General features: G+C 37.4%; 1 protein-coding gene across 11 annotated transcripts in view; it reads right to left on the bottom strand.

Annotated features, from left to right (window-relative positions):
- TSGA10 (testis specific 10) overlaps positions 1 to 14,100 on the bottom strand; it is a 143,812-nt gene that overhangs the window by 59,238 nt on the left and 70,474 nt on the right. For all 11 annotated transcript variants that reach the window (XM_027620846.1, XM_027620845.1, XM_027620851.1 and 8 more), the window contains one exon: positions 11,109 to 11,219. In XM_027620846.1, coding sequence (XP_027476647.1) covers positions 11,109 to 11,219 — 111 coding nt within the window. The remainder of the gene's footprint in view (positions 1 to 11,108; positions 11,220 to 14,100) is intronic.

A 14,100-nucleotide genomic window follows, 5' to 3' on the forward strand; every position in this document is an offset into this window, starting at 1 on the left:
CCTGTAATTAACAAAAGGGAGTGGGACCAGGATCTGCCCTGGCTTGAGTCACACTTACCCATCTAGTAAAGTTAAGCTGTTTACTCTTATCTTTAGAACCTGGATGAATATGTTCTTATATTTGCTTTTGTTCAAACAAAATCCTTCATTGCCTCCTTTCCCTATATATTTGTTTACTCACTACTTATTGGTCTGGTTTTTCAGTCTCTGCCTTGGCCTAACCTTTTATATCTGTGGATTCCCTTGTTCTTGACCACTTTTCTAGGTTGTACTGGCCACAGAATTTCTCACTGTTTGCATATCTCAAGCATCAACTTCTGATAATTCTGTTGGTTTGGCACATTTCCTGTCTAGCTCCTGCCTTTCATTCATAACCCCAACCTTAATTTTCTCCATCATGGACTATTCTATGATTCACTGTTCTAATAACTTGTCTAAAATTACTAAGAAGTAAAATACCAAACCTATGCCAATAAACACTGTTCATAAATATATAGTCAAAATGGGCATTTGATATAGAACATTTTTAAAACCTTAAAAGGTCTATCATGACAGATTGACTAAAGTGGGATCTTATTTCTCTCCCGTTTTTTAAGATTTTATTTATTTATTTGAGAGAGAGTTGTGTGTGTGTGTGTGTGTGTATGTGTGAGGGGAGGGGCAGAGGGAGAGGGAGAGAGAGAATCTCAAGCTTGACTCAGGGCTTGATCTCAGGACCCTGAGATCATGACCTGAGTGGAAACTAAGAGTTGGTCATCTAACTTACTGAGCCACTGTGGCACCCCCAGGGGATCTTATTTCTAAAGGAAAACAACCAGCTCCACAAATGATATACTATATTGAGTAATCATTATGAGGCTATTTTTGAAAACGTATTTTAGTAAAATGGTTTGGCCAATTCATTCTTAAAACGTCATTATAATTTTGGTAATTAATTAAAAAGGTACTACATCTCTTTCTCTTTTTCTCTCCTACCTGTTAATAAACACTGAATATCTCTATCAGAACCATAAAGTGATCAAATTGCAATAAGCAATGTCTCACCATTATAAGGCTTTCAAGTCAGATTTTCACCAATATGGTTCATCAGGAGCCTGGTTGAAATTCAGTTAATATCGCCACCTTGTGGTTTGGTTACCTATGACTAATGTAAAAGATTTTTGCCAAGTCTGTAGTTAACAAGTTAACATACTATACTACTGCATTGGCTTTCAAGATTCAGATATTCTGAATGTGCCACTATAAATCTGATGTGTTTTCCATTATCGTACTAAAAATAACAGTTGTGTACAAAGTGTGTACCTCAGAGGTACAGAGTACAGTATACATAACCATCAATGTTCACCCTCTTAACTTTCTGTAGTACTCACTGTCTATACCAGTCGCTTAACACTGCCTTACAGCTTTACGCTGTTAGGTATGGATGTCCAGTCTCCCCAATAACATTCTGAATTCCTCGAAGATAGAAGCCATTTTTTAAAAATTACATTTAGTTTTCTGACTAAAATATGAACCATTTTTTATATTAAATGTAGTTTGGGGACTCCCAGGTCATGTGGTTCAAAGTTTCAGGAGTAAAAATGATTGTTATTAAATGTCTCTTCTGGCCACCAAATACCTAGTGCACGTCCCTCTGGGCAATGAGAGACCGTATTTTCCCTTTTGTATCCACTCAAAGCAGCCAGAGCATTGTGGGGCCCAAGACAAGCAACATTTTAAAGAAAGTGAAACTATTCCTTGGTATTCTCCAATTCCCTCTTTCAGGATCTGTTTACCTCTTTCTGGTGCTGCCCCCACCTCTGTACCCCACAGCTCCCTCTCATCTATGACTGGGCTCATTACAATACTCCCCCACAGCAAAGCTGGGACTGCCTCAGCTGGAATCCTATGTACTACCTGACTGAATTATGGATACAGCCTCTCCTAAATGATCTCCCTTTCTGATTTTGTTACCCTTCTGATTTATTCTTGCCAACATTACCAGAATGATCTTTCTAAAATGCAACTCTTCAAATAATTTCTGTGCTCATGTTGTAACAAAAGATTCCTGAAAACAGAATTCAAACGAGTCCTTCTCCCCCTGTATTATCACCACCTACACACTCCTCTCTAGCTATAGAACCTACTCTTTTCCCCCCTTACACTTTGCTCATGTTTTCTCCACTGCCTGGGGTGCCATTCTGTTTCCTGTTTGTCATGTCTGGGACCTCAGCACCTAGCATACTACATACTGAATGAATGAGTGAATGAATCAAGTATTCAACAATTCTTAATGGACCTATGGTTTGTTCTCTCAAGGGACTGCCTGGATCCACCCAGTTTTCTGTGAAATAAAATCTCTTTTAAAAACCTCATACTAGCCTCAAGACATTAAAATAGAGCTAGCTACCCTAAGACCCAGGAATTGCACTAATAGGTATTTACCTCAAAGATACAGATGTAGTGAAAGGAAGGGGCACCTCTACCCCAATGTTCATAGCAGCAATGTCCACAAAGGCCAAACTATGGAAGAAGCCGAGATGTCCTTCAACAGATGAATGGATAAAGAATATGTGGTTCATATAGACAATGGAATATTACTCAGCCATCAGAAAGGATGAATACCTACCATTTGCTTCGACATGGATGGAACTGGAGGGGATTATGCTAAGTGAAATAAGTCAAGCAGAGAAAGACAATTATCATATGGTTTCGCTCATATGTGGAACATAAGGAACAGCACAGAGGACCACAGGGGAAGGGAGAGAAAACTGAATGGGAAGAAATCAGAGACGGAGATAAACCATGAAAGACGCTAGACTCTGGGAAACAAACTGAGGGTTGCAGAAAGGAGGGGGGTGGGGGGATGGGGTACCTGGGTGATGGATATTAAGGAGGGCTCGTGTTGTGATGAGCACTGGGTGTTATACTCAACTAATGAATCATTGAACACTACATCAAAAACTAATGATGTACTATATGTTGGCTAATTGAACATAATAATAAAAAAAAGTATTAAAAAATGAATGATGTATATGTTGGCTAACTGAACATAATAAAAAAAAAATGCATTCTTTTCCTGAAAACAAAACAAAACCTCATACTAGGATGCTACCAGCTGAAAGCAGCCTGATGTGTGATGTCTGAAAATACAATTCCACAATCTAAAAGCCCCAGTCTCTAATGGTGGGATTTCAAGTAATGTGACAGGCTAGGGAGAAAAGGGGAAGTGTCTGACACTGACTAAAAGCTTAGTACATTAAATGTTCAGATGTTCATTTATTTATATTCTACCTTCTTCCAGAATATACTTAAATGATTCACTATGCTAGGTCTATTTTACTTTCTTGGGCCTTCTTTTCAATTACAGATGGGCCACTGAGACTCAGAGAGGTTGACCGGCACACATAAGTCCATGTTATTAGTGAGAAGAGGGGTCAGCCCTATCTGATTTACAGTATTATGTTGCTGGCACCTTAAAATCAAGACTTGTAGGAAACCACCTGCTTTGCCAATGTAAGGCTGCTGCCTTACTGTCTTACTTGCAATACAGGAGTCCTCAGAATTTATTCTCTCTCAAGGTCTTAAATAGTCTTATACATACCAAAAATGTTCAAGAAATTTTTGTAAACTGTTAGTAAATGAGATGTTAAATAAAACAAGGAAAACAGTTTGGGGGGGTGGAAAGTTCCTATTAATGGTTTGAGTGGTATGTAGGGAACACTATACCTATTATAGTAATCAATCCAATTACAGTATTTTATTTTTTTATTTAAATTCAATTAGCCAACATATAGTACATCATTAGTTTCAGATGTAGAGTTCAGTTATTCATCAGTTGCATATAACACCCAGTGCTCATCACACCACGTGCCCTCCTTAATGCCTACCACGCAATTACCCCATCTCCCCACTCACCTCCCCTCCAGCAACCCCCAGTTTGTTTCCTATAGTTAAGAGTCTCTCATAGTTTTTTCTCCCTCTCTGATGACTTTTCAGTTTTCCCTCCCTTCCCCTATGATCCTTTGTGCTGTTTCTTAAATTCCACATAGGATTGAAACCATATAATTGTCTTTCTCTGATTGACTTATTTTGCTCAGCATAATACCCTCCATTTCCATCCACATTGATGTAAATGGTAACTATTCATCCTTTCCATGTATTCCATATATACCAATATTCCATATATACCACATCTTCTTTATCCATTCATCTGTCAATGGACATCTTGGCTCCTTCCACAGTTTGGCTATTGTGGATACTGCTGCTATGAACACTGGGATGCAGGTGCCCCTTCAGATCACATTTGTATCTTTGGGGTAAATACCCAGTAGTGTAATTGCTGGTTCATGGGGTAGCTCTATTTTTTTTTTTTAAGATTTTATTTATTTATTTGAGAGAGAGAGAATGAGAGCCAGAGAGCACGAGAGGGAAGAGCGTCAGAGGGAGAAGCAGACTCCCTGCTGAGCAGGGAGCCTGATGTGGGACTCGATCCCAGGACTCCAGGAACATGACCTGAGCCGAAGGCAGTTGCTTAACCAACTGAGCCACCCAGGCACCCAGGGTAGCTCTATTTTTAACCTCTTGCGAATCTCCATAATGTTTTCCAGAGTGGCTGTATCAGCTTGCATTCCCACCAACAGTATAGGAGGGTTCCCCTTTCTCCACATCCTCGCCAACATTTGTTGTTTGCTGTCTTGTTAATTTTAGCCATTCTGACTGGTGTGAGGTGGTATCTCATTGTGGTTTTGATTTGTATTTCCTTGATGCCAAGTGACGTGGGGCATTTTTTCATATGTCTGTTAGCCATTTGTAGGTGTTCTTTGGAGAAGTGTCTGTTCATGTCTTCTGCCCATTTCTTGACTGGATTATTTGTTTTTGGGTGTTGAGTTTGAGAAGTTCTTTATAGATCTTGGATACCAGTCCTTTATCTGTAGTGTCATTTGCAAATATCTTCTCCCATTCCGTAGCTTGCCTCTTTGTTCTGTTGACTGTTTCCTTTGCTGTGCAGAAGCTTTTTATCTTGATGAAGTCCGAAAAGTTCATTTTTGCTTTTGTTTCCCTTGTCTTTAGAGATGTGTCTTGAAAGAAGTTGCTGTGGCCGATTTTGAAGAGGTTACTGCCTATGTTCTCCTCTACGATTTTGATGGATTCCTGTCTCATATTTAGGTCTTTCATCCATTTTGAGTTTATCTTTGTGTATGGTGTAAGAAAATGGTCCAGTTTCATTCTTCTACATGTGGCTGTCCAATTTCCCCAGCACCACTTGTTGAAGAGACTGTCCTTTTACCATTGGATATTCTTGCCTGCTTTGTCGAAGATTAGTTGACCAGAGTTGAGTGTCCATTTCTGGGTTCTCTATTCTATTCCATTGATCTATGTGTCTGTTTTTGTGCCAGCATCATACTGTCTTGATGATTACAGCTTTGTAATATAGCTTGAAGTCCAGCATTGTGATGCAACCAGCTTTGGTTTTCTTTTTCAATGTTCCTCTGGCTATTCGGGGTCTTTTGTGGTTCCATATAAATTTTAGGATTGTTCTAGCTCTGTGAAAAATGCTGGTGGTATTTTGACAAGGATTGCATTAAATGTGTAGATTGCTTTGGGTAGTATAGACATTTTAACAATATTTGTTCTTCCAATCCATGAGCATGGAATGTCTGTCCATTTCTTTGTATTGTCTTCATTTTCTTTCATTAGTGTTTTATAGTTTTCAGAGTACAGATTTTTCACCTCTTTGGTTAGGTTTATTCCTAGGTATCATGGATTTTGGTGCAATTGTAAATGGGATCAATTCCTTAATTTCTCTTTCTTCTGTCTCGTTAGTGTGTAGAAATGCAACTGATTTCTGTGCATTGATTTTATATCTTGCCATGTTGCTGAATTCCTGTATGAGTTCTAGCAATTTTGGGATGGAGTCTTTTGCATTTCCACATAAAACATAATGTCATCTACAAAGAGTGAGAGTTTGACTTCTTCTTTGCCAATCTGAATGCCTTTTATTTCTTTTTGTTGTCTGATTGCTGAGGCTAGCACTTCCAGTACTATGTTGAACAACAATGGTGAGAGTGGGCATACCTGTCATGTTCCTGACCTTAGGGGAAAAGCTCTCAGTTTTTCCCCATTGAGAATATTTGCTGTCGGCTTTTTGTACATGGCTTTTATGATATTGAGGTATGTTCCCTCTATCCCTATACTCTGAAGAGTTTTAATCAAGAAAGCATGCTGTATTTTGTCAAATGCTTTTTCTGTGTCAACTGAGAGGATCATATGGTTCTTATCCTTTCTTTTATTAATGTAATGTATTCACGTTGATTGATTTGTGAATGTTGAACCACCCTTGCTGCCCAGGAATAAATCCCACTTGGTTGTGGTGAATAATCCTTTTAACGTAGTGTTGGAGCCTATTGGCTAGTATCTTGGTGAGAATTTTTGCATCCATGTTCATCAGGGATATTGGTCTGTAATTCTCCTTTGTGGTGGGGTCTTTGGTTTTGGGATCAAGGTAATGCTGACCTCATAGAAGGAGTATTAAAGTTTTCCTTCCATTTCTATTTTTTGAAACAGCTTCAGAAGAATAGGTATCAGTTCTTTATAAATTGTTTGGTAGAATTCCCCTGGGAAGCCTTGCAGCCCTAGACTCTTGTTTGCTGGGAGATTTTTGATTACTGCTTTAATTTCCTTGCTGTTTAGCGGTCTGTTCAGGTTTTCTATTTCTTCCTGTTTCAGTTTTAGTAGTTTATATGTTTCCAGGAATGTGTCCATTTCTTCCAGATTGCTTAATTAGTTGGCATATAGTTGTTTATATGTTCTTAAAATAGTTTGTATTTCCTTGGTGTTGGTCATGATCTCTCCTCTTTCATTCATGATTTTATTTATTTGGGTCCTTTCTCTTTTGTTTTTGATAAGTCTGGTAGGGATTTATCGATCTTATTAATTCTTTCAAAGAACTAGCTTCTAGTTTCATTGATCTGTTGTACTGTTCTTTTGGTTTCTATTTCACTGATTTCTGCTCTAATCTTTATTGTTTCCCTTTTCCTGCTTGGTTTAGGCTTTATTTGCTGTACTTTTGCTAGCTCTGTCAGGTGTAAGGTTAACTTGTGTACTTGAGACTTTTCTAATTTCTTGAGAAAAGCTTGTATTGCTATGTACTTCCTCTTAGGACCACCTTTGCTGTATCCCAAAGGTTTTGAACAGTTGTATTTTCATTTTCATTTGTTTCCATGAATTCTTTAAATTCTTCTTTAATTTCCTGGTTGACCCATTCATTCTTTAGTAGCAAGATCTGGTATCCAAGATCTATAAAGAACTTCTCAAACTCAACACCCAAAAACAAAGAGTTGATAAAATAAGAAACTAGTTGAAAAGGAAAAAAAGAAAAAAGGAAAATTTTAAATTGAAAGATAAAAGAATCATGAGAAAAAAACCCTCCAAGTGTTTGAGTTCCTTCCAAATTTCCTCTTGTGATTGAGTTCCAGTTTCAAAGTATTGTGGTCTGAAAATATGCAGGGAATAACCCCAATCTTTTGGTACCAGTTGAGACCTGATTTGTGATCCAGGATGTGATCTATTCTGGAGAATATTCCATGGGCACGCAAGAAGAATGTGTATTCTGCTGCTTTAGGATAAAATGCTCTGGATATATCTGTGAAGTCCATCTGGTCCAGTGTGTCATTCAAAGCCCTTGTTTCCTTGTTGATCTTCTGCTTACGTGATCTGCCCATTGCTGTGAGTGGGGTGTACTATTATTGTATTATTATCAATGTGTTTATTTAATTTGGTTATTAATTGGTTTATGTGACTGGCTGCTCCCAAATTAGGAGCATAAATATTTATAATTGTTAGATTTCTTGTTGGATAGACCCTTTAAGTAAGATGAAGTATTCCTCTTCATCCGTTACTACAGTCTTAGATTTTAAATCTAATTTGTCTGATATGCCCAGCTCTCTTTTGATGTCCATTGGCATGATAAACGGTTCTCCACCCCTTCACTTTCAATCTGGAGATGTCTTTAGGTCTAAAGTGAGTCTCTCATAGACAGCATATGGATGGGTCTTGCTTTTTTATCCAATCCGATACCCTGTGTCTTTTGATTCAAGCATTTAGCCCATTTATATTCAGAGTAACTACTGAAAGATATGAATTTAGTGCCATTGTATTACCTGTAAATCCCCTGTTTCTGTAGATTGTCTGTTTCTTTCTGGTCTATGCTACTTTTGGGCTCTCTCTTCACTTACAGGATCCCCTTTAATATTTCTTGCAGGACTGGTTTAGTGATCACAAATTCTTTTAGTTTCTGTTTATCCTGGAAGCTCTTTATCTCTCCTTCCATTCTGAATGACAGCCTTGTTGGATAAAGTATTCTTGACTGCATGTTTTTCTCATTACCCTGAATATATTATGCCAGCCCTTTCTGGCCTGCTAGGTCTCTGTGGCTAGGTCTGTTGCCAGTCTACTGTTTCTACCATTGTAGGTTAAGGAGCTCTTGCCTCAAGCTGCTTTCAGGATTTTCTCTTTATTTCTGAAATTTGCAAGCTTCACTATTATATGTTGGGGTGTTGATCTATTTTTATTGATTTTGGGGGGCATTCTCTCTACCTCTTGGACTTGAATGCCTGTTTCCTTCCCCAGATTAGGGAAGTTCTCAGCTATGATTTGCTAAATATACCTTCTGTCTATCTCTCTCTCTCTCTTTCTTCTTCTTCTGGGACCCCAATAATTCTAATATTGTTTCGCGTTATGGTATTGCTGACTTTTCAAAGCCTCCCCTCATGGTCCATTAGCTGTTTTTCTCTTTTCCTCAGCTTCCTTCCTTTCCATTATCTTGTCTTCTATGTCACTGACTCTCTCTTCTGCCTCATTTACATTAGCTGTTAGAGCATCCAATTTAGATTGCACCTCAGTTAAAGTATTTTTAACTTTGGCCTGATTAGATTTTATTTCTGCACAAAGAGATTCTCTAGTGTCTTTTATGCTTTTTTCAAACCCAGCTAGTAACTTTATAATCACTATCCTGAATTCCAGCTCTGACATTTTACTTATATCCATATCGATTAGATATGTGGCAGAGTATTACCTCTCTTTCTTTCCTTTGTTTTGAATTCCTCCTAGTCATTTTGTCCAGAGAAGAATGAAGAGAACAAAATAAAAAATATCAACCATGACCCAAGCAAAATACACACTAGACACAACCAAAGAGGTCAGAATCCAAAAAAGAAAAGAAAAAGAAAAAAAAGGGGGGGGGAATATAAAATCCCACGTGGATAAAACAGGGTGATCCACTTTGTCCTGGGTGTATTTTGGTCTGTTTGTTAGAAGACACTAAATCCCAAAATTGTAAAGAAAGCAAATTTATATATATATATATATATATATATATATATATATATATATATATACACAAAAATAAAATTGAATACAATGAAAGGAAGCCAAAAATGAAGACTATATCTATAAAATATAAATGTAAAATGAAAGTTAAAGAAGACTTAGAAACAAAGAGTTGATAAAATAAGAAACTAGTTGAAAAGGAAAAAAGAAAAAAGGAAAAGGAAAATTTTAAATTGAAAGATAAAAGAATCATGAGAAAAAAAACCCTCAAATTCTATATATTTTTCCCTAGCATTGGAGTTATGCAGTACTGCATGGTTGGTAAACTTGATACTCCCCTGATGTTTTGCTGGTCATCTGGGGGAGGGACCTGCTGTGCTGATTTTCAGGTGTCTTTGCCTGGGCAGAGTTGCACCACCCTTTGCCAGGGGGCTGGGCTCAGTGTAAGCTGCTTTGGGTTCTTCTATGTGGCTTTTGTTCCCTGAAAGCTTTCTGTGCCACTTTAGAGGATGAAACTAAAAATGGCAGTGCCCTGATCTCCAGCCCTGAAAAATGGTGGCCCCCTCTCTTCATTAAACCCTCAGGGAAAAGCAGTCTTCACTTTTCAGTGCGCCAACCTCTGCAGACTCCTGCTGTGTGCACCCATACCAATCCTCCTGTGGAAAGGAGGGTCGCCACAGGCCTGCCACTTGCAGGACTCCTGCATGAAGAGCAGTTGCCCCATCCTCCCAGTTTGTGGTTTATGGCAAACCGAGCTGCAAGCCCACTTCCAGGCTCACTAACCATAGCCAGTTTCCCCGCTCTAATGCTTGGGAACTCTGCCAGCTCAGGCACCCCCGTTCTTTCTGTGACCCCAGGGATCCTGAGACCACACTATCCCATCCAGGATTCTGCTCCACTTTGCCACGTGAGCACCTTTCAGGCAGGGGCATCTCTCAGTGGGGCAGACTTCTAAAAGTTCCAATTTTGCATTCTAGGGCTATATCACTTTCTGGTAGCCAGTTTATAGAGGCTCCCTCCCCCTGACCATTTATTGTACTATATATCTCCTCCGATTCACTTCTCCGCACCTCTTCCTTACAAAAAGTGGTCACTTCTCTATTTGTAGAATTCCAGAAATTCTTTTCTTACATCTCAGGTTGAATTCATAGGTGTTCAGAATGATCTGACAGTTACCTAGCTAAATTCAAGGGACCAGATGAAATGAGGACCCCTACTCTTCAGCCATCTTGCCTCCCTCTCCCAACTACAGTAGTTTAGATAATATTTTACCAAATGGGCTTACCTAACATCCTTGGTCAAGCTATTACATGGTTGCCACACATATACCCAGATTCATTTGGTATTATCTGATGTATGCTACAGGTGTCTGGTCAAATGGTTACTAACAGAGAAGTATGGAGCAGAGCCATCTACTCTCAGGTCCTAAGAAATAGATGGTCCCATAACAAGGTGATCAATTCTGATCTGCTACACAATCAGGTGGAGCCTCTTTTGTCAAAGGTTTGTAAACTGAAAACTATATTTTTCAAATATAAGTGATTCTTATCCTTTATCCTTCATCCAATTAGCAGGATTCTACTTATCTAGAATAGCTGAGTGGCAAACTAAAAGTGACATATTCTTGAGTTACCTTTCTGGACATTGGTGACATTCTAAATATAGAGTCAATGCATCATTGTCAACACGAAAATATGCTATGTATTAAGGAAAGACTTGATTCAGCTGTCCCTATAATCAATAACTTTAGCAAAATCTCTTAGATGTTATGAGCAAAAAGGAAAAAATTATATACATACTTCAGATTTTAATATATTCTTCAGCTTGTTAACCTCCAAATTAGTATCTTGGACCTTCTGCTTTATGTCATTAAGTTCATTGTGCGTATCATTCAATTTTTTAGACAGGGCCTATAAGAAAAAGATAGCTAAACTTGACTACAAAAAAGTAAAAAATTGCTCTTTGTCAAAAACCACCATAAATTTTAAATGTTTGTAATAATGATAAATGAAAGTTAATATACCTAATATACAAAACTCACAAAAACCCCAAAACCCAAAATCTTCATGCCTTTTAATATCACACTCTTTGCCTTAAGACCTTGCAACTCCTTCCAGTGAGTAGAAGTCCATTAACCACACCTCTATCTAAATTTGCCTTCACAATTTGTTTGGCTAATGGAACAATAAACAATATAACACAAATATAGGCTTGAAAATTATTTCTTTATTGGGACTTTCTTTTTGCTGCTTTTGGAAATACTGCAACTATTACCATGTGAATAAATCTGGGTGAGGCTGTGGGATAATAGGAGACATGAGGCCCAACATCCCACTAGGGAAAAAAATAAAACAAAAAACACAAAAATCAAAATAGTAAATGAGCGAAGAACCCAAGCAGACAATTCACAAAAAGGAAGCACAAGTAGATAATACTTGAAAAAAGTTAAAATTTACTAGTAATCAAAAAAAAAGTTTTTAATTTTTTAAAATGTTCAATTTTTACATATTAATTTTAAATTTAAATAATTTTTAAAATTAAATACTATTTTGCCTATCAAATTAGTGAAGAATTAAAGTTATTCTGTTATAGCAAGAAATAAGCATTTCCATGTACCTTGGAGTAAACATAAATTTGCGAAAAGCAAATCTATGATCTGCTATCTGCTATCTATAATCTATTTCAAGAAACATTTTTAAATGCTCATAAAAAAGGAAAGACAAATATGTTGCTTGTTGAAGGTGAGACATAGATACATAAGTACTCACTACCTTTGAAAATGTCCACTTAGAAAGGTTTTTTTTTTTAATTTATAAAACAAACCTCATAAGCTTTGATTTGATTTGAAACTAAATCGAGTAAAATTTAACATAAAGAATGTTCACTAAGGCATTATTTGTTATGGTGACAATATTTATTCACATTAAGTGAACGATGCAGTAAATAATAATATCTACATAGTGGTATAACCACATGCAACATTATGTATCTATGAGAAATATTTAGAATAATTTTTAGTAACAGAGGAAAATGTTCATCTATATTTTGTAAAAAAGTAAGGATAAAACACTAAAAATATTTCATCCCAATTTGTTAAAAATTGTGGTTTTGAGGATGATATTTTTTAAAGGCTTCTGCTTTCCAAATTTTCTACGATATGAGTTCTAAACTTGTGGTCCACAGAAGGATCCATCTTCTTGGGCCTATAACTCAAAGGAAAAAACTACTATTGAACAAATGTAAATTGTTGTAACAATTTTTTTCTGATTATAAAAAGTGTTTATGAAGTTTTAACAAAGCAGGGTAGTGCTTATGATGTCACAGTAAGCTAATAATAGCTGTAAGATATTTATCCAGTGATTATGCTGGACACTCTGATGAGTGCTTTCTAGGCATATTCTCATTTGCTCTCCATTTTTACATATATAAACTGAGATTCAGGGAAGTTAAATGGTATGATCACCCAGACAGGCAGGAGATTCAAACTCATGAGTCTTAAATACTCCAATCTACTGACTTACCATGTAGAAAAAAGGATGATTTAAAATGGCATGTTTTTTATCCCAGTTACATTAAAAAGTTCATGTAAATAAAAGTACAAAAAGTAGGGGTGCCTGGGTAGCTCAGTCAGTTAAGCATCTGCCTTTGGCTCAGGTCATGATCCCAGAGTCGTGGGATCGAGCCCCACATCAGGCTCCCTGATCAGTGGGGAATCTGCTTCTCCCTCTCCCTCTGCCTGCCACTCCCTCTGCTTGTGCTCTCTCTCTGGCAAATAAATCTTTAAAAAAAAAAAAAAGTACAGAGGCGCCTGGGTGGCTCAGTTGTTAAGCATCTGCCTTCAGCTCAGATCATGATCCCGGGTCCTGGGATCGAGCCCTGCATCGGGCTCCCTGCTCAGCATGGAGTCTACTTCTCCCTCTCCTACTCCCCCTGCTTGTGTTCCCTCTCTTGCTGTCTCTCTCTCTGTCAAAAAATAAATAAAATCTTTTTAAAAAAGTACAAAAAGTATTTAAAATACATGGAAAATCAGTAAAAAAAAATATGTTAACAGTAGCTATTCTGGGTGGTAAAAAGGAAAGTGTTTAATCTAGTTTTTCATAAACATAAGTTACATTTACCTTTAGCCTATTTGCTCTAACTATGAGTACACAAAAGTAGATCCTATAAATTCATACCTTTGTTTTTATTGCTATACATTAACTTTAAAAAAAAACTTTTAGAATAGTTTTAGATTTACAGAAAAGTTGTGAAAATAGTACAGAGTCCCCATCTACCCTATGTTTGGTGTCTTCTTATATCAGTATGGTACATTTATCACCATTAATGAAACAATATTGATATATTACTAACTAAAGTCTGTATTTTATGCAAAATTACTTCATTTCTGTCCCAAGATCCCATTATTAACTTTTTTTTTAAATTTATTTATTTATTTATTTTCAGAGAGTGTGTGAGCGGGGGGGGGGGCCAGAAGGAGAGGGAGAAAGAGAATCTCAAGCCGACTCCCTGCTGAGTGCGGAGCCCGATGTGTGCTCAATCTCACCTGGGCTCAATCTCACCACTGTGAGATCATGACCAGAGCCAAAATCAAGTCAGTCGGACGCTTAACTGACTGAGGCACCCACGTGCCCCTCATTAACTTTTGACCACAGTATTTTAACATCTCGGCAATTTTTTTTTATAATTAACAAAGCATTGCAGCTTTATATCTGTTTATGTAAATTAAAACTACAGACTTTCATGATGCAAACTAAACACATTGAGAGTGACAGCAAGTGGGAGGAATCATTT

This window comes from Zalophus californianus, chromosome 8, assembly GCF_009762305.2.
Source record: "Zalophus californianus isolate mZalCal1 chromosome 8, mZalCal1.pri.v2, whole genome shotgun sequence".
Classification (NCBI taxonomy): domain Eukaryota; kingdom Metazoa; phylum Chordata; class Mammalia; order Carnivora; family Otariidae; genus Zalophus; species Zalophus californianus.